General features: G+C 40.8%; 1 protein-coding gene across 50 annotated transcripts in view; it reads right to left on the bottom strand.

The window, feature by feature from the left end:
* The window catches only part of SORBS1 (sorbin and SH3 domain containing 1), a 173521-nt gene that overhangs the window by 25169 nt on the left and 126681 nt on the right, over positions 1 to 21671 (bottom strand). For 41 of the 50 annotated variants that reach the window (XM_074874693.1, XM_074874706.1, XM_074874690.1 and 38 more), the window contains 11 exons: positions 21461 to 21524; positions 20253 to 20327; positions 19855 to 19917; positions 15768 to 15815; positions 15524 to 15653; positions 13427 to 13541; positions 10088 to 10171; positions 6182 to 6247; positions 5494 to 5595; positions 4120 to 4169; positions 1149 to 1324 (listed from right to left, as the gene is read on the bottom strand). In XM_074874693.1, coding sequence (XP_074730794.1) covers positions 1149 to 1324; positions 4120 to 4169; positions 5494 to 5595; positions 6182 to 6247; positions 10088 to 10171; positions 13427 to 13541; positions 15524 to 15653; positions 15768 to 15815; positions 19855 to 19917; positions 20253 to 20327; positions 21461 to 21524 — 973 coding nt within the window. The remainder of the gene's footprint in view (positions 1 to 1148; positions 1325 to 4119; positions 4170 to 5493; positions 5596 to 6181; positions 6248 to 10087; positions 10172 to 13426; positions 13542 to 15523; positions 15654 to 15767; positions 15816 to 19854; positions 19918 to 20252; positions 20328 to 21460; positions 21525 to 21671) is intronic. The other 9 variants (XM_074874701.1, XM_074874733.1, XM_074874716.1 and 6 more) reach the window with 4 other exon arrangements.

Here is a 21671-nt window from a genome sequence, read left to right as displayed (position 1 = left end):
TTATTCCTGGGAGGGAGAAGACAGTCGGTGGCTGCCTGTGCTAGCACAAGAAGGCCACATCAGCTGGCCTTGCCTACTTAGAGATTTCCCATAATAGGAATAGGCTGAGTGTCCTTCAGACAATGTGGTTGGCCAAGTTTGCTTTAAAAATCAAGGAGTCAGATCAGGACATTTTTTTTTTTTAAAGTCAGATCCAGTCTGGGTTCAGCTTAGACTGCAGTTTTTCAGTCTGTTTCCAATTTGAGTTCAAACTCAAATGTCAAAATAACCATTCAGGTTCAATTGCAGTTTGGGGAACAATAACTGTTTGAACAGATTTTTTTGTTCAGATCCAGTTTGACTCCTGCCCCACAGGCCTGACATAATGCTGAAAAACAGCTGGAAGACAGAGAGACCTTTTTGGTTTGATGTACTATTTTTAGGGAGAGCAGTTCAGAAACCCAACACATTCCTTCCCCAGTCCTCTCCCCATCTCAAGCCATTTTTAGGTTGAAGTTGGCTCAGAGATACATTCCCCAACACATTTCCCTGATGGGAGTCAGGCTTTTCCTGGTCCTAACCTTCTACAGAGTCCATGATGGGGGGAGGAAAGGGAAGGAGATGCAGCGGTCTCTGCTGCCTCTTGTCTCAGAGCCTGCAGGGCGTTGGTGGTTCACAGTGTCCCATGCATTCTCTGCACACCCTTTGCAGGCAGGAGGCTGTGGAGCACACAGCGCCAGCTACACCAGGGTCACCAGGCCAGCAGGCATGGCGTGGCCTGCTGAGATACTGCAGCAGGAAGAGCAGAAAAGGCAGAGAAGGGCTCTAGCATGGCAAGGCAGTGGGAGCAGATGGATAGCAATGCCAGCCTGAGCAGCCTCCAGGAAGAACATGAGGGCATGGGGTGTGGCTGAGGTGCTGGATGGAGGGAGCTGGCCCCTCTTGGGAAGAGGAACCTGGATCAGATAAAGGGGTCATGAAAAGTATTGGCCAATGTGGGCTGAGAAAAAAAAAAAAGGAGGGAAAACTGGGGATGGCAAAGAGGAAGGACAGAGGAAACCTCAACTGGCTTGAATAGGACTCTAAACCTTGCAGCAGTTTACCCCGTATCACCTGACTTTTGACAGTCTGTGCAAAATGGAGAAGAGGTTAGTGCCCTGACCACCTACCTTTTGTGGAAGCAGAGCTAGAAGGTCGCTTGAGACCACTCAGCCCCTGGAATGGGATATCTCCACCTTCCAGCACACTCTTGTAAATCTGCCTTTCATTCTCCAAGCCAGCAGGGTCCCCCAGTGCTGGTTCTGACTCCCTCTTCACTGCATGGTAGTTGGGTGAATATGTGGAGCTGGAAAGCACAAAAAAGGGGGAGGGACACCAGCGGGTCACTTCTGTTTGCTGAGAGCTTCATGCAGAGTAAGAGAAAACCACACTTGTGAATCCAGAATAGACTGTGTATGAAGAACTGGTGCTGAATGAAGATGTTATGAATACATGGCGATAATGTTCCAGGGTTTGGCATTACCATAGCATTCTCCACCTGAGGAAACTCTCCCAGCTCTGTCCCCAAGAAAACAGATGGCAGGAAAGCACTCCTTTATTTTACAGATGAGACAACAGAGTCACAGAGCAGACGGATGATTTCTTTGCAGACACAAAGAAATTCATTGGCTAGCTGGAAGTAGCACAAATATCTTCCAGCTCCCAGTCCTCTCTCCTTAAACACTAGCCATGCCTGTCCCCTGCTTACAAAGCACAGCTGCTCAGGAGTTCATAACCAGTTCAGCCTCCCAGTTAACAATATAGTTCAAGACTCCCAGAGCAATTTCTCAATTTTCTACCATGCAGATATATAAACAAAATTCTGTTAAAATGAGTACAATTTTAATTTCTTAGGCTTTTAAAGACTGGACGTTTATTACAAATCCCTTTTCTTAGTCATGAATCTAAGCACAAGTATGACCCCACATCTGATTTCTAGATTTCACACTTCTCTCTCTAAAAAAATAACCAACAATGCCATGGTATAAATGGCTTTTACAGGTATAAAAGACTTACTGAACCATCAGGCAGACAATGTTTTCCTAAAAGTTAAGCTCATCTGATACCAGTTCTTGTGCTCAACCAGGCTCTTCAGAATAAAAGGGAGTCTCACACAAAGCTATTCTGGGGCCAAAGCATGACTGCTGGAAGGTTTGACAAAGTAAAAAAATAGGTCATTTGCCAATTCATGGAAACATTTTGAAAGCTGGCTTACATCCTGATGTCCAGGAGCGATTCAGATTTATGTGAGTATGGAAATGCTTGTGGTTACGCCTGCTAGTTGTGGATAAATTTGTACATGCATCTGTTTATTTTGGATAGACACTGTACTTATGGGGTAAAGAGAAAGCTTTCAAACATATCAGAGGACTGGCTACGGAGGTGGAATTACACAATGTCTGGATCACAAAGAAGATTTTAGTTTCCGAACAAGGAAAACCAGGTCATATGCAGTCCCATAAATTACTTTATGGAATAAAAGCTTGTGAAAAGCACCACAAAAGAGAAATGGAATACTGTCACTTTTTCAACCTAGGCAATGCTCAAACAGACCCATAGCTACAGAGCTGTTGTGTCTTATGGGGGTTATCCCAGTGCCTCTTTTGTCAGGTTCCCAAGGAAGCCCTGCCAGTTGCTGCAGGGAATAATGACTGCCCTGAGGTTCCTCAACTGGAAGGTAAAAGCATTTTAGCCAACTTGTTAAAAACCAAAGGGTTAAAATGATCCTCCCTTGGGAATACAGTTGGGGGGGAAAGAGGAGGCATTTGGCAGAGCCCCTTTGTCGGTTGCTCCCTTATTAGGGCCAGCAAGCAGTCCGCAAGATCAGAATCAGGTGAATGGAGGGAAGAGCAAAACTTCAAAAAAGACAATAAACTCCAGGTATCTTTTCTCCCTGCTCTCTAAAGGCAGGGCAGGGAAGAACGTGCAACTCCACTGGGCCTTGCTGTTGTGTCCCATTCCCAGCCTACCCAGGTTGCTTCCCCTCCACTGGCTCAGACACTGGCACTCCTGCATGCTTTGGGTGGCGTCAGAATGGGCACAGACAGTGCTGCCATGGGCAGAAACCTTACCAGTCTTTGGTAAATATAAGCTATTTATGCTAATCTCTGAGATTTCCCTTTATCTTATTGCCATCTCCCTACCAAAACAAAACTAAACAGTCATAGCAGCAACCAACAAAATGCAGCAGTGTGCAAGTTTCTGAGCAGAATGAACACAGACAGAAGGGAACTGAGTTGAGGGAAGTCCAGAGATGTCTAAGGCAGCCCCTGAGGGGTGGTGAACACATGTGACATTAATGGGCGTCTGGAGAAGAACATGCCTTTCCCCATCCATGCAGAGGGGATCACTGTGCCTACTGACAACATTAAGCACTCAGTCCAATTACAAGGAGCAGCAGGTTTGCAGTAGGAGCTGGCTCCACAGCTCGAATAACTCAGTACAGCTCAAGTAACTCAGCACAGCTCAGCATCTTACTCTGGATCGTTTTTTTTGTGTTCCTCTTTTAAAACAAACCAGTTCTGAGTACAACTTATTTAGAGTACACTGTTTATTATGTATTGCTCTGGAAAAGCAGTACCACATTAGATCTTTGAGAAATATCATTACTGCTACCACTGTTCCCTTCCTGGAAGCTGGAAAATTATTGCCTTCCATCAACAGCATCCTTCTGATCTGATGCGCATAACTGGGAATATCTAACAGGAGCCAATCTATCATACATGTCTAGCAGAAACAAACTTTGTTTATTCCATGCAAGAAAGATACTTGCATGAAGTTACAGTCAATTTGCAAACTTCATCAAGATGGAGTTAAAGGTCTGTTTTTTGGGGGATTTTTTTTAAAGTCACTGCCAGCACAATCAGCAATTCTTATCTAGGCAATGCAATCACTCATGTAATAACTTCAAAACTCATTCAAGATCAAAGAGCAGATATTGTACCTGCACTCCTCTAAAGCATATATATAACGTTCATGGTACATGCATTTGTCTGTATCCATCATCAAAAAATAAAGCCTACCCACTTCCAACTCCCAAAACCCTGTCCTACATGCCCTCAGATTATAAAAGAGGCATCAAAAAGCAATTGGAAAACTTACTAGGAAGAATGGTCTGTGGAAGTTTCCAGAGGAGTAACACCTGCTGTATTCTGCAAAAGTCCAAACAAAGAAGTCATTGATACACACTTACATGTGAGGAGGAAGAAAAAGGCTTAAGTAATTTTCCACCTATTGCTTGAATATTAGCCTCTAGAAGACATTGAGGTTTAAGTCTAAATGAAATTTAAGCTGTCAATGTCTTTGCAGAAAAGTAACAATTTTCCTGAGTTCCTTCAGGGCAGTGACAGGTTTTTAGCACAGCCGATGCCTTTTTGCAGCGCCTATTCTTTTGTCTGCAAATGAGTCATTGCAAATAAAGCCAAAAGCAAGAAGAGATAACCAGCTGGGCCATGACCAGGAGACACATGCTCATAATTATTTCCCCAAGCTTTTTCCCCAACCAGTCACTGCCCGCCTTTGCTTTAAAGGTACATTACATTTCTGCAGCAAATACATTCCTCAGCGTTCAAAAAAATATCAAAGCACTAACAACAAAAGCAATGTTTCAGTTCAGTTTCTTACTTAAGAGAAGCAATGCCAGCTGCACAGGTTCAATAGCAAAAGCCAGTTCTTATCCGCTTGCTTTAAATCCATCTAACACTTCCTAGGCACATTATTTTAAAAATTGAAGGCAATTTTAGAAGAAATGCTCTATTTGGTGTCCCCTCATCTATGTGAGGATTCCTATGTAGGAAGAAAAAGCAAATCTCGGGTTTGAAAAAGCAGTTTTTTCAAGTCCTGGTGAAATGCCACAGCCTCAAAAAAAATCAACAGAAAAAAATTAGAAAAAATAGCGTGTTACCAAATTAATCTATCATTTCATGGTTCGGGTCCTGCAGACCCTCAAAACAGCAGCAGCAGCAGCTGACCTGCCCTAGAAGGCCATGGCAAGGTGCAGCACAAGGAAAATTGTGTAAAATCTCTTGGGAATATCCAAATCTTGGGTAGGCGTGAGCTCCTAGCAGAGAGCAGGGCTTGTATGAAGGGAGGGTAGATGGCAACACGCTTGAAAGGCACGAGATGATGACGTGACACCAAGCAAGAATTTTAAGCTGATTGCTGCTGCCTATTCATGTGAAAAATAGAGAGGGTTTTTTTGCAGACACTGAACTTAAAACCCGAAAGAGGGACCGGGGTGGGGGGCAGCTGAAAGGGAACGGGGGAGAGAGGAAATCACTGTATCTGAAATGGATTTCAAGCCGGATTCTCAGCATCATGTTCTATTATTTCTGACAGCGACACAGCAAGCCATGCAGTCAGAACGGTCAGAACCATTATTTATCCCAACCTCATTTAATAATCATCCAGCAGTGAATAGATTAGAGCAGAGAGTTTGGAAACAGGGATTGGCAGCATGAAAAGAATAGGAAATACCTTCTGTGGCTTTTTATGTGGTGCTTTATAAAGCTTCTCCATTTTTTCTAAATCTGCCTCTAACTCAGTCTGGTAGAGGTAGAGGTCTTTTTCTAGATCAGTCTGGTTAAAGAAGGAGAAGAAGAATGGGAAAATAATGCTTAGGGTTAGGGGGAACCAAAGGAATGTTAATTTTGAAAAAAAAAAAAAGGCGAGCCTTTTTAATCGAAAAAAGACAAAGATGGTATGGACAATACACAGAAATTCACTAGTAATTAATCATGTTTCAATCATTACAGAGGAAATAGTTTTAGGCATTTAACATCCAAAATTAAGAGATGCACAGGCCTGCTAGAATCTAATTCTACAAACCATACAGTTATAAAACCCACCTGTAAAAAAAAAAAATACTGTAACAATATGCAATATGTTGTTAGTATCATTATCATTGCAAGTCAAGATAGCAAAACCACCACTCTAAATTATGGCTGATTATGCTTTAGGAATTGTTTATTAAATCAATTTACTAGCTACTTAATTGTTAGGCTAATGAGCTCAAGCCCAATTAAAAAAAAAAAAAAAAAATCACTCACAAGCACACAAAACCCAAGCAATGCTACAAAAAAACCAAAAAAACCCAACAAAAAAAAAGAAAGTCACATACATACACGCTAGATGCTGTAGTACAACGTATGTGAGACACAATTACCTTTCTATCCTCTCTAGTAAGGATAGAGCAATCTCCAGGAGTATAATCCCAAATCTTTTTTGGAGGCTGATGGAAAGCAGAGGAAGGAAATGAGGAAATGAAGATAAAGAAAGACATCACAGAGAATATGGAAACTGGATTAGAACAGAGGGGGAATACAATAGGGGATTTGCATCAACACTGAAAAGAAATTTAAAAAAAAAAACACAGAGAAGAGAGATAGAAAGAGGAATAAATCCGCTATAGCACAAATATCAAGAGATCATGGGAGGCAAAAGGGAGCATACATGCAGTCTGGGAGGGGCTGTTTTCAGTAGTGTTTGAGGAAATTTTTATTTTTGCAGGGTGCTCTAAGGGATTTTGGACTCTGTAGAGGGAGCCCACAGCTGGTGGTTAAAGCATTCTTAACACAAAAACAAAACAAAACGGGGAAAAAACACACAATCATAAAAAGCATTTGTTTTGCTCATTCTTCTTTTCAAAAGGAAAGGGTGAAACAAGGGCCTTTGATAAAGAAAAGGGAGAATCTTTCCCACCCCAGCCAGACTATGAATACATACCATGTGAACAAATGGCTGAATTTCCAGTGGTGGCATTGTGGGGCAATGAGAATGCAAAGTTGTTATTTTTTATTTCACTGGTTTGGGGGTTTGTTTGTGGGGGGGTGTGGTGGAGAGAGTGGGACACAGAAATTTGAGAACTAGGTATTTAAAATTCATCCTATAAGTGAAGGTGTGGATTTCAAAACAGGATTTTCCTGTTTGGATGTACATGTAAATATCAGGGAGGATTATTCAAAGTGAAAGACCTTTGTCCTGACACTCCTATCATAATAACGCCACGCTAATATTCTAATTTCACCAGATATGCACCTCTCACTGATATGCTCTTACTTTGTAAAATCAGAATACAGAATTTGCTCTGTTTCTAAACAACCTCTGTTGGCTAGCAAGCTTAGCATCATCCTACATGTCCATACTGACTTCTGTGACTAGATTATTAAAGCACCTCTGAGTCACTGACAGGGAACCTCTGAGCATCAGTCTATCAAAGGTGAGACTGTGCTGCCACACTTGGGTCTTGGTCCAAATTTCTTTCTAGACTGCCTCGATCTGTTGTTTGAATCTGTTCCACTTTACATTTGGGCAGACACTGTGTGGATGCAAACACTAAATACCTGTTTCTTATCCGTTAGATCAGCAGCTGCACGGGGGTAAATGGTGTTGGACAGATTTAGGTTTGAGATTTGGAGGGAGGAACTGGAGGAAAGGAGGTGAGAAGGCAGCACATGCACCCCTTTTTCCAGTCCCCTGCTTCTCCACTTACAGCAAAGAGCTTACTCAGTGCTTTCTTGGGAAGGGCTGGGACAAAGTGCCCATGCGTGTGATCCCACAATCACAGTGGAAGACAACCGAACTCTGGACTGACCAAATGTCAAGTTTTATGGATGAGCTCCATGGAGCTGGGGAGCCACGGGTCAGGAGGAAGAAAGGAGTGAGCATGTGGGGATTCAGTCTCAGCAGCACACTGAAAAGCATCCATGTTACAGAGACTGATCTACTCATCTGCAGGGCATGTGCCTGTCCACAGAGCTGCCCAGAAATGCATCTGGGATGCTGGTTCAGCAGTGTTGCTTCAGCTGCCCTAGGAAGCACATGTGCTTTCCTCAATGGGGAAAGACCCATCCTGGTCATTCTGGTGTCTTTGGAGAGCAACACCCACAGACTCACAAGAATCCTGTGCTCCCTCTTACCAAGGGTGTTTCCTGCCCACATCACATACCTGCAAATAAAGTCAGAAAGCCAGGAGAAATCATGCCTGTAGAAGTACACATTATCTCCAGCACTGGAAAAAAAGCTGGGACAAACAGAGAATCTTTAAAAATCCCAGGCACTAGCAAACATCAGTTGAAACTCTCTGGTTAGGCATGAGGCTTAGCCACTAGCTGGTCACAAAAATCTGGTGCTCTCATGACCAGAGCTACAAAAAGTCTGTGGTAATGAAGCTCAGATGGAGCTTTGCTAGCTATAAAAGTCTGAGATGGCATCCTCAATTCAAGTGCCTAATGCTGAAGCACTGTTTATGGAGTATCACATTCAGGGGCTGGCATAGTTGATCAGGGAGCATGGTTGCATGGCTTTGGAGCTACAGCAAGTTGACATGGGATAGCATTCCAAGGCAAGCTGTAAGAAAGCAGCCCTTAATAACAGTGCCCTGAGCAAGGTGGGGGAACTTGTCACCAGAACAGATGCTCTGCTGAGCAAGAGGTGGATTACTGGTGTAGCCTGAGATGCCCTCTTCTGAAGTAAGCCAAAGTTGCATGACTAAAAGCACAAATGCACACTTCTAAGAAACAGATATACCCTCACTTCTAGAAAGGCCCAAGGGCATAAATGTTCTCCTTTCTCTGACACATTTTCCATTAACTTACACTAACTCGAAGGATCATAGAGATGACAAACCTTCACTCCTTGCAAGAGCATATGGCTATTAATTATATGGCAGCAAAGACAAGCAGGTTTCTTCTTGCTCTGTGGAAATCTTAAACCATGACAACTGGTGAAGGGTTAAATTCTTATACTGACATCACTTAAAAGCCTCAGTGAGGTGGGATTTACCTGACTTCTACTGTCTAAAAGTTAACACCGCTGAGCTCCTTCTTTACTTTAGAATGGAAGGTCCATGGCTATAAAACATAGTTTTCTATGACAGAACAGGCCACTGTACATGTTTGGTTTTCAGCAAAAATTACACTATTTCTATGATGTGATCAGACTGGCACCCTACCCCAGACAGCTACACTCTGTGCAGAGGAATTCTGTCACTTCTGTGAGAACAAAGACTAGATTTAAAGAAAACCTGCTCTCTGGTGTCCATGTGCAGTTGTATCTGAAGCCAGTACTGAACCTTAAAACATATTTCTGTTTTGTTGTACATGCAGGGAAATCTCAGCAGCACTCAAAAATAGTGTGCATCAGCATTTGACAACTGACCTCAAGGTGAAAGGAGAAACAACCACTATACTTGAATAGCTGTGAGAGGCTGATACTGACCCTCTAGTGCAGTAAGAGTAGCTTATTAAACAGTATTTAATAATGAAGTTAATAGTGTTTAATCAGTAAGAACCAAGCCATAAAATGCTTTAAAGTCACATTTTTTCCAGTAGCCATGACCACTAATGTGTTCCCTCCATCAAAATGTCCTTTGTCCTACTGCATAATTAAGCTTTGCGTCATCTTTTTCCAGAGCGGGGAAATCAAGGCTTTTTTTTTTTTTTCTCCCCACACACATAGCAACACAGCTCCATTTGAAAAGAAAGCACACTGTTCTCAGACTGCTTTGGTTTCAGGGAATGGCACAGGCTATTCAACACAGACTGATGCACCCCATTTAGGCAATGGGGCAGCTACATGCATAAGGAAATGAGCAGGAAACAGGGTCATGATCTATTTATGGATAGCTGGAAATTACTGACCTAGAGTTTACAAGCCAAGGTTAGGAATAAATGAGTGATTCTCCTTGACTTAAAGTTATCTATCAGCCATCCTAGATCTTGTTAGGCAGAGGGAGAATACGGGCTTTGAATAAGGACTTCCAATAATGAGAATAGGGCATTACTTCTAATATGAACAACAAAAATGCAGTTTGAACTGTGGTGTGTGAAAAAATACTGCCTTGTTGATGCATATGGCTGGAAAGTGGGGAATGTTTGTAAATAGCTTCAAAATGCTTGAAGCAGTCACAGAACAGCTGTTTTACATAAGTATCAGGATGAGGTTATGAACAATCACCTTTTTAAATGAGTAAGGCAGCTGTTCCAGGTTTAGGGCCTAGCAAAGATATGTGACAACCATTAAAAAAAAAAAGGCAGGTCGACTTCATTGGTCATCGAACTATCAAACTTACCGGTTTCCCAAACTCCAATTCCGAAAAGAATTTATACCAAGGTTCATTCTTTAAATCTATCTCTTCTGGGCTTATATCCCGAGTCTAAAGGAGTTGGTGATAGGGGAATGGAAGAAAGAGAAGGATAACATTATGCAAAGAATACACGGAAAGGGACTGTTAGAGATGCAGATCCCATGGTTTCCATTCTAAAATGTAGATATTTAGGCCTTATAATTTGGAATTTCTATAGCACCTCTCTCACAAAGGCCATGAACTGCTTTGCAAACATCAGCTAAGCCTAATAGCATCATTGTGAGCAACATGAATATGAATGAACTGCATTTTACAGATCAGAAGACCCACACAGAGAGAGATTATGCAGCTTGCCCAGCATCAGAGGTAGACTCAGTGGAAGAGCTGGGAGTCAACCAGTCCCTCAGTCCTACTGTCAGACACTTCCATCGAGTCCAAAGCTGCATGTACTTTAAAAAAAATTTTAAATCTTCATTTGGTTAAAAAAGAGATTCAGTGAGACCTGAATCAAATACTGCATCTTTAACAGAACATGAATATGTGAGAAACCCTGTTCTATACACTGCAAACAGAGTGAAAGGTGGTTTTCTAAATCAAAGGAGACACAAGTCAGAGAGAACACATCCCTGAAAGATCTCTGAAGGGATAGATAGAGAGACAATATTACTTATTTCTTCACAAATAAATGTTAGAGAATCAGACAAAGCTACAATGAAGGAAAACCAGACAGGACAGAAAACAGTACAGTTGAAAAGGAAATTCCCTTTTGTTCATACAAATTCTTTTAATGAAACAAAAAAAGCTGTAATAGTTGTAGCTGTTTAAAAACACTACCAGTGAGACAAGAGAATAAAGTCCACTGCTGAGGATTATGAGGTGTCACTCCCCAAAAGACATCTAGCTAACTCTTGCATTTCAGTGTACCCAGTCTTACACACAATGGATCTCAGAGCACTAAAAATATAAATACATTATGTCTGATATGCCAGTGTGATCCCAAGTGCTCTATCACAAGCGATGAGCCACACACATGCACAGATGGCCAAAGTGTCCTGATGCAAATCCTCCTGTGATGGGGTTACTGAGGCAGGAGGGAGTTCCCAACTGTGCTGGGCTTTGCTTGATGTCCCAGACTCTGCCACTAGGCATCACAAAAAAGCTCTAGGACAAAAGCTCAAGATTGATGCTGAAAGAGGGGCAGTGCTTCAGTCTGAAAGATAAATGGTTACATCATGTTTGATCTTCAATGGCCTGGAGAAAGATTTGACTATTTCTTAAAGGCACAATAGAAGCAATGCCTCCATATTTTTATTTACTGGACTCCAACTAGAAGCACTCATCTTGTTATATAACTGCCTTTACATTAAAAAAAAGCCCACTGACATCAATAGGAGGCTCTTCATTGCTCTGAAATGGTTTTGAATTGGGATTCTGATAGTCACAGCTCTGGGTGTGACTACCAAGAGTTATCCACAAATCTCCTGCAGCCTCCTTAAAAGATCTAGTTGCTAACCACTGTGTTACTGTTGTATTTAATGAAACTGATGGAGACCATGAAGCCACTATTTCAAGACCTTCTTTCTTCGGTGATATATGGCTTGAAATTAAAGCTCAAAAAATTACATTCAAAGTAACACAGCTATCACATTCTTCTTGTCTTTGATGAGCTCTGTATAACTTTTCTCAATTATGCTGATGATATTCCTGCTTGTGGCTTTTAGACTCTGATTCAACAGCTCAATTAAGTACCTGGTGAAGTCTAAACATGTGATGCCACTGATATGTGATGCCACTGATATGCCACTGGTGATGACAGACCTTTTACAAAGGCTTAAATACACAGATGAAGCAGGCCTTTTGCCACAAGGTTTAATCTTGGCTGTTTACCGTGAGACAAAATTGCCACTTAAGTCAGCAGAAATCTTGTTCCAGGATGGACTGCAGGAGAATGGAGTTGTCATACCATGTTCAAACCACTCCTCACTGGCACTTCTCTAATGGGCTTAGCCAATGCCCAGTAGGATCAAGAGAGTCATCCATCGCCCATTTCAGTAGGCACTAGGATCATGGTTCTATCAGGAGCAACTTTGTTGAAGTCAATGAAGGGACACAGATGTGAAAAGAAGATGGTTGCAGGATCTTCAAAAAGTGATGGACCTTTATTGCACTTGGAAGGAAAAAAGAAAACCCACCAAAATACTAAGGAGAAACATCAGGTTCCAGATCAGACTTGATTCTTATGTTTCTATTGATTGAAACTGCTGTTCACTCTTGTGTAAAATCTTTGGCAGGTTTTTCAGAAGCATTCCTTTACCTACTGCATGCATAGACCAATGTCTGAGCTGTTAAGGCTCAAAGTCCAGTTTACATTTGGAATCTCACATGCAATAAGCGCTTCTAATTGAATCCTTCAAACTAATGTCTATCTAGAACAATTACATCTTTATGTACCAAACTGGCTATTCACTAGTAACCTCATTCAGTGTTTTCTAGCATTTACAGTGTCACACTTGTACCACTGAAGGACACCTTAAGTGAGCTGTAGTGATTTACACAGGACTGGCTGATGAGGTTAGCACCACCTCTCTGTCCTGTCCCTTGCCAAGTGTTCTCAGCCAAGGCTGCAGAATGAGACTTTTGTATGTCCCCTAGCTGTCACAATTCACAGCATAACTTATAAATTCAAACTGAAATTGGTAACAGCTCACTTAATACTCTAGGTTACACACTGGTGTAGCTGGGGAGCCAGCTCACGTTCAGTTCTGCCACCCCTGCCACAGAAGTGGTGAGATTCAGCTGAGGAAGAAAGCAGCCCAGGGGAGGGGAGATGGCCATGTCCTAATGTGCCTCAGAGGCATCCCCGGAGGCACATTACAGGCACTCTAAAAATTACTCCTTTGGTGTTTAAAGCATCAGAGGAACATAGAAACTGAACCACCCTGCTTTGTTGCATAATGCCTTCAACCCTCCTGCATCAACTAATGCTGTGCCCTAGAAAAAGTACAGCTGGCAAAACAGCTGCTGAACAGGTCACAGTGTCAAACATGGATTAAAAACTAGGGTTAGTGATCCATACTTAACATAGAAAACAACACGTCCAAAAGGAAAGAAGTCTCTCAATCCCCCTGGAACTTGCTTTATAGAGAACAAAAATGTTAGGAAGTTATGCAAAACAGTTTTCAAAACAAAATATACAGGAAATACATCATACGAGCACTGCAATGTAAGCATAAGAAATCCTATCCGAATGAAACTGGACAAGCACTTGGGGAGTATTTTACAATCACAGGATAAAGCCACAAACTAGGATAAAACAAACATTACCATCTTTTCATTGTTCAGAACTGAGGACTTTCCTGGCTGATAATCATAAATGCTCCTGGGCTCAGCACGGTATTTTCTGGTGTCCACCTTCTTGTCTGGAGGCTCCCAGTCAGTCCTGAGGAAAGAAACATCAATTAATCCAAAACACTGTGGTTTCCGTGGAGACAAGCACTTCCTTTGGACAGGCGCCTTTCCCTGTTAATCATGGTTTAATCAGGGAACTTTTTCTAACCTAGGAAAGCAGCCTGCTGCAAGAGAAACAGTTCAGACAGGGCATCGGGCATATATTTGTTTATCCGTAGCAGGCAGAGTTTGATACAGCTCAACTGCTGAAACCACTGGAGCAGAAGGAGTTTCTTCCAAGTACTTTCAATAAACTTCCAGACTTCCATATCTTTCCTGACTGGAAATAGCTTAGTGATGGGCTTCAATGAAGCTCACAAATATGAACATGTCCAAACTCTGATCAGAATTCAGATTAAAGCTCTTTTGCTAGACTTCTTCATTTTAGCCACATCATATTATGTGACCACTACTGCTCTGGATTCTAGGGGCGCTCTGGGGTCCAAGAGTGGGTCTTTTCTAGAGACATGAATGAATTGTCTCATACTGGTATATTTAAAGGTGGCTAAGAACAGTCCATTGACTACCAAACCACTATAATTTTGTGCATTGTCCACACTGGCACAGTTCTGACAATAGTAGTCACAAAGCATTCAGCATCCATATATTACAATGTCCAGCTCCTCTGAAAAGTAATGTATTCAAACACCTCATGCAGAATAACCAATGCCCCCAAAAAAGCCCAGAAATCAGGCCATTTAAACCAGTAAACTAATTCTGATCTTGCTCTTGATATGTTCCATTTGATGGGCAATGTTGTATATGGATTCATCTCACCTAGCATTCACCAAAAGTGAAGCATTGAACCAAAACTGCTGCTCCAGGTTTCCTCCCACTTACACTACTGATCTGGTTTAGGACAGAAACAATCCACTGAGTTGCCCAAACTCTCTCCACTGGCTTAGGGGAGACAGAGGCAACCAATTTTTTTTTTTTTTTTTTTTTTTTTTTTTTAAAGTCGGCAGCCAAAATGACTGGCCTACAAGCAGTGTACAAATTTCAACAAGGTTGATCTTTGATGTCTAGAATAAACTTGACTGCTTAAGTTTCCAACCGCAGAGAAACTTCTCCCTGGTGAAACACTGTTTTGTCACTAGATTGTAGGAAGCACTAATTATTGTAATCCTTTCACTTGCACAAGTTTTCTAAGATGGCCAAAGTACCATGCCTTTAATTCCTGCATAAGGAAGACATGTTCTATCAGCAAACTTTGTCTCCTGATCTGGTGACCTGAGATATTCACTGAATTAGCAATGTCAAATTATATTGCATTGCTCATTTGAGGCAGCAAGTGAAAAAACATTAAGAGCATGTGGAAGTTCTGAGGGAGCGAGGAGCAGCTCAAGAGCTGGAAGAATTCAGCAGGACATAAAATATTCATTGCTCATTCAGCTTTCCCTTCATTTGGTAAACACATTCATTACTGTTACAAAGAGGTTTAAAATACATGGTAATAAACAAAGCAAAAAAACAGAAGGGAAGTAATCTTGAAAGATCAGAAATGACACTGCTAACTAGAAACTACTTCCAATAAAGTTCTTATGGATGGGACTCCTCAGAAATGAAAAATGTAACAAAAAACTTTTACCAAGGCTCAACATAAATCCAGATTTTGCTTCTCCACAATTATTCTACTTGCTTGTATTCTGAGGTGCTTTTACAGTGTCACACTGAGCCAAGAGTTTCCACTGTGCCTCTGTGGTAGGCACTGTGTAGGCATGACATCAGGGAAACACTCCTCACCCAGAATGTGTGAAGCCTGGTAAAAAGCAGACAAAATGGGGGACTGGGCTGTGACAATGAAGTAGTTCACTGCTGCCTTGTAAAAGAGTCAGAGCCAAAACTACATCTCCATTTCCCAAAAAAAGTTTAACTGCAGTTGTGGACCTGAAGCTTCCACCTCTGTTAGCATCCCATTCACAGCTTTCAGAGATTCTTCCAATACCGATCCAAGTGTATCTTAGTTCAGGTCACCTTTCTGGGCTTGATTTCAGCGATGAAGTACGGTTTGGCAGTGGCAGAGTGGCAGACCTCTTAACAACCTTCTCTGAATCAATATTGTCCGTCTCACTCTTGGAGCGGGGAACTGAAAGCTGGCTTCTGCCTGTAGGATAAATTAAATACAGGAATATTGGTGAACCGAATAGGAGGCAAATAAATACATGCTTTACATGCCCTTTCTGTTTGACAGATCACACAAGAAACGTGAATTACTTACTGTCCTCAGAATAGGAATAACGAGGAGAGTATGAATCAGAATCTTCATCTAAAAGACAAAAGCATTTTGCAAGTAAGCTGAAAGAGCCCCAAAGAAGCAGCACCAGAGACCCTTTCCGTTTCTTATACTAATACACTGGCCATAATTCGAGTGCTATGCCCAATACTTACCACAGGGAAAGGATCCTAAAAAAGAAAATCCCAGTGAGGTTTAATTTGCACTTAAATGTAATTCCTAGATTAGATATAAATACTAATGTATTACTTACACTAATACTCTTCTCCAGGCTCTCAAAGCACTTTAGAAAACAATCACTTTTTATCACAAAACTCTTCTACAGCAAGGGTTATTAGATCCGTTTTATCAAAAGCTGAAAGATAAATAGAGGATCTAAAAGCCATAGTATAAGCCTAAAATAATTTATTAGGTGCTGGACACAGTAATAGAGCTGAGCAGTCCTGCTCTCAATCACATATGATAATCGCTGGGACCTCTTCCTTGTATTAACTTGTATACCACGTTGAAGTATGTTCACTGACTCAGATTATCTTTTAAGCACAGATAATGTTCCTGACATGACACACACATGTATACTTGCACCAAGAGACTGTCCTTGTTCGGAAGAGCTTACTTTTTAAATAGGAAAGACATGTCTATAGAATGCAATAGAGATATTAAAGAAGCTCTAAAAGAGCTATCGATGGCATCATTGCAACTGAGTGGCATGGTCTGGCCCCTGAGCTGAACAACATTCTCTCTTTGACAGTGAAAGTGTTACACTGCACAAACACAGCAATGTCATTCCCAGGACACAACTGCTGCCTTGAGTCGTGGAACATACTGTCTTATTCAAAGATAACATGGTACTGTAGTGCACAAGGCAAACGTGCCCAAAAACAAGGTGGGAGGATGGCAGCATTACCATCCCCCACTCTACAGCCAGAGAGACTTGATACTTAGTGGTATCTTTCCACCATCTTCAACAGGCTTTGGAATGAATCTTCAATGAATTGCAGGTAGTAGCAGGGGAAGTTGGGATCAGACCTGGAAATCAGACCCACAGGCCCATCACCTTTCTCTGTTGATGAGGGTTCAAACTTTCAGGGATGTGTATATGAGCCATCTACAGGACTTCCAAGGCAAAAATGCAGGAAAGTACAATGCAATTACTGCAAAGAGAACTGTGAGCAAAGGTACTACTAATACCTCTGTGAAGAAACCCCTAAAAGTGACAGAGATAAAAAGAAAAACAAAACAGATGAAGCTAGAATAAGGTAGATAAGAAAAGAACATACTAAAAAAGTGTTATGTGAATTTAGTGATGCTGATCAACAGATTGAAACCATTTCCAGCTCTTCTCTCAAGGAGGACATCAATCAGCTGCTATAGCCAATCTCATCAACTGGAAAAAACAATCTGGCTAACACAGCTGACCTGAAATTGCACTCCAAGCCTTAATCAAGCCTTTCAGGAAGGCTCAAAGTTGTCTTAACTTTTAGCCTCTCTGCTGAGTTCTCTTGGTGAATGAATTGGAAGGTTTAAATTCCAAACAGATGGTTATTGACTCTGGTGTGCTTATCATAATCTTCAGGTTAAAAAATAGCAAAGGTCAATTTTCAGGCCAATTCCTGTATTTTAAACCTAAATGACAGCAAATAAATACTTATTTATTCAATGTTGTTACACTGAATTGTTGACAAAATTGACTGGTATTCCTATATAAAAGATGGGTTTATTCAGATAGCAAAATACTTGGTAAATCACTAAACTCTTGGTCCCTACAAATACAAATGAACAAATGTCTAAAACTACCTTCACAGCTATTTACCTCATAGTCTTATTTAGTTCTGGTGATCAATGAAAAAATTGATTTACTTGAAGAGAAATATCAACATTCATTATAGCTCATCATTCAGACAGGAAAACCACACAATAAAAATTCATTTCAGATAAGTGCTATTTTCCAGTTGCATATATTCTAATATCTACATTAATAAGGAGAACAGACATGTTTTGTCTCTTCGAGTATCATATGAAGAAGAATATCTACATTTCTTCCCTTTTTACAGCAAGGAGTACTGAAACACAGATATCTGGAATGACTTGATAAAGATTAAAGAGTAAATTGGAGATGAGCATTAAAACAAGATCTCCTGGCTCTCAGAACTGCATTCTATCTGTGGGACCCTCTTTAATGGAACAGGTTAACTCCAGTTTGTCATTTCAAAATCTGACTCTTTTAGTGAGAAGAGGCTGTTCTCTTGTAGTTCCTAGAGACCCTGCAGGGTGGTGTTTTGTTTGGTTTTTTTGGGTTTTTTTTGGTTTGTTTTTTTTTTTTTCATTGGTTGGCCATATTCTCTAAGTTTCTAGAGACTCTAAAGGTATTTTAAAGGGGAGCCCAAATCTTGATATTGCTAGGAGATCCTATGCTTCAATCCAAAGCAAAAAACTCTGACACTAATTGTTACGAAATTGAGGCTTCGACTCATCTCTGTATAAATACTTTGCCATTGAGTATATAACTTTGAAATGTTCTCTAAATATGAAACATGCACACCAAACCATCTACAGATATTTCAGAGTCTTTACCAAGGAAAGAATCCAAGCAAGTATTAGAGAAACATTTCCCAATGCATTGAGAATAAAAATCAAGTGTTTGGTCCAGTAAAATTTCAACTACCTAAACCAGTAAATTACTTTCACATGCACATCTGTAAGTGCATAGGAGACATTTATGGGAAACCAGACTCTTAATACATTATCATCATTGGTTTTGCAAACTACGTTAGTTCAGACAAGAACAAAATGGATTTTCAAACTTCATTACAAACAAGAAAAGTGAAGCTCTGTAAAACTCCTTTATCGATTGGTTACTGAGACTGACTGTGTCATCCATACCCCCATACCATTCTGCCAATAGAAAATAATTTAAACTGCATTATGATTTGCAAGACAGGACTCTTCACCTACAGGTTTCACCAAGAAATGAGCTAGTATCTTTAGATACCTGTATGACAGTAGTCCACGTTCATTTTAACAGTGAAATGCACCTTACATCTCCCAGTCTTCTTTAAGCATCTCAGCTAGAACCCCCATTGTATGTCACCTTCTTACACAGTACCCACCATACATTTAATTGAACAGTTAATTAATAAACATTGAATTAAATGGTTAATTAATAGTCTCACCAGGGCTGGCTTGAGGCACAGTCTAAATAGGCAAGTTCCTAAATTAGCACCAAGTCAATAAGGCTGTCACCAACAAAAATTTCCCAGTCAGGAAATGTCTGTGTGTCCAATGTGTGCAGCTGATTCCAGTGTTCCTCAAATATAAGTGTTTTCACGCATATGCACACAGTTACATGATTATCACTGCAATAGACGCTACTTCACCATCCCTGAAACATGACTAGAAAGGATTCTGGTTTGTACTTGAAGTTTAAAGGAATCTGCTGAGCACATGAAGAACATAAGGTAAAGACAGTGTTATTTCAAGTTGCAAGATGTGCTGATGAGACTGTCAAACTCTGTCCTTGCCTAGATATGCCAAGTGCACCTAAGGCCAGCCCTGAACCTATGTTACCAAATTATATTTATTTTAAAAGACTACATTGAGGGACTGATCCAAAACCCACTGAAGCAAGAAGCTTTTTTTACCAATAGCCTTCAGCGGCATTTTGGGTCTGCCCCTAATATTGTGTTAATGTTCAAAACCAGAAGTAAATAACTAAAGAAATTTATTGATCTGAAAGGGGTGTGGGAGAAATCTCAGTTAAATCACATTTTTACATGTAAGTCAGCATTCTAGGCATGTTAAATAATCACTGCACACACACATGGCTAAATACAACTGATAAGCACATAAAACCAAGCAAACCCCAAGTCTGTAGCATTAGTCAAATACTAGTTAAAAAGCCAGAGGAGCACTGCAAAACCAAAAAGGCATCATACAGTCAAGGCAATGCTTAGAGTGCAGCAAATCATTATGAGGCAGCATAATGCTCAGCAACTAGAAAAAACTCCAGGAAGAAAACAAATGGATAAGGCAGCATTTGTGCAGAAAAATATATATGGTCCTTTATTATTACCTTCAGAGATAGGACTAGGAGTAGACGCAGGAAACTGGTATGTAGGAGAATAAGGATTGTCTTCTGCAGCAGAGAAAAGCAGTGGATTTTGAGACTATCCACAGTGAAGTGGAGGTTCTGCTTCATCCCCCAATTTCCTATCACCATATGATTTTATTGCCTACTTTAATAACACTAAAGTAAATGGCATCATACTTTAAAAAAAGATTAACGGATTAGCAAAGATTTAGTTATTTTATGCATCACACAAGAAGGTATACTGGGCATAACTGAATTTCCAGCCAGCGAAAAACATGGGTAACGGAAATCTAGAACCTGAATCTAGTTACTATTAGGGTGCTATAGTACAGTTAACTCAAAGCACAAGACAACAGATACTCTGACTAAACTTCTGGTACCTTCATTTTTTTGCTGGATTTCAGGAAGTTCAGGAAATATGTAGGTAGGGCAATAAGGGTTTTCTTCAGGAGTATCTAAGGAGAGGAACGTGATTTGCAAAAAAGAACAGAGAGGACAGATTTAAAGGGGAAGAAGGGCAAGACAAGAATCCATACAAGCTGACTGCTGAACAGTCCCTCTCGTGCTGATGTTCTACCATGACACAACTTAGATGCCTCTTTGCTCATTGCTGCCTTGCATGTGTGGGCCCTGCAAGAGATCCTGGAAGCTGAGGGGACTGAACTCATTCTCCTCCTTCTGAAACACGGGCTGTGCCTGAGCTGAAGAACCTCTGTTAAGAGCACTGGGATTAGGAACAGTTCAACTCTTTTTCATTCCATCCAATACAACACAGCATCTATCTATGCAAAAAGCCCATCATGACAGCACCTGCAGCAGCAAATACAGCTCCAGTTTTGCATGCTCTATGTTTTATTATATAAGTGCAGTTCTGAATTGCATTTGCCTGCACATCAGGCTGTTCAGAGGGTTCAAGTTTGCAAATGTTACTGCAGCCATTTCTCACGCAGCAGAACGAACATAAATGTATCAGCAGCCGAGCACAGACGTGCCCCGAAGTAGGGGATCCCCTTAGAGTGCATCACTACAAAGTTTGCAAGTGCTCACCAGAACTTCAAGGTTTTGAAAGGAGAAAATTTGAGGTTTTGAAGAAGCAGAGTTCAGATTCTGAACTCACCAAAAATCAACTGAAACCTTTCCATTGGTCTCACTGAGTTTCAAAACAAGCTTCGTTATGCAGGTACTAAAGCTTTACAGCTGCAAAAAGTTTTTTCTTATGCATAGAGCAGTTTCAGTGATAACCTACTGTCCTTTAAAAGTGGGGTTACCTGCTAAAACTGGAGTTCAGGGATCTATTTTCTCTAAGTATGGAATTATTAGCAGCTTTCTGATCTCAGTACTCTTGATTTCATGAGAGCACTGCAGTTCACCTTTCAGAACAATTCAGACCTTTCTTTGGACTTCACTGTTCTCTCACCTTTGACTTCAGATATTTCAAATGCATTGGCTGAGTTCTGCGGTGCAGAGCAAACACTAGTTAACATAAAATGCTTTTATGTAACATGCAGTACAAATCTTCACATGAATGAAACAAAATGTTATCAACATGGTCTTCTGAAGTAAATAAAAACCATCTGCGTTACAGTACCTCTATTTAGCTTGTGGATCTGTTTGAACATTGTCTTGTACCAGTCCTTCGATCTGTCTGTATTCTATTGGAAAAACAAATATACACATAAATAATCACAACCATGAATTCTACCAGCCTTCCAGCAATGGAAAAGGTTGACACTCTGCTATATGAAATTAATACTTTGAAATATGAGTGATTTCACTCAGATAAATAATTTCATATGTAA

This window comes from Strix uralensis, chromosome 7 (assembly GCF_047716275.1).
Source record: "Strix uralensis isolate ZFMK-TIS-50842 chromosome 7, bStrUra1, whole genome shotgun sequence".
NCBI lineage: Eukaryota > Metazoa > Chordata > Aves > Strigiformes > Strigidae > Strix > Strix uralensis.
Note: the sequence above shows the minus strand (reverse complement) of the source record. Positions and strands in the feature narration are given on the sequence as shown.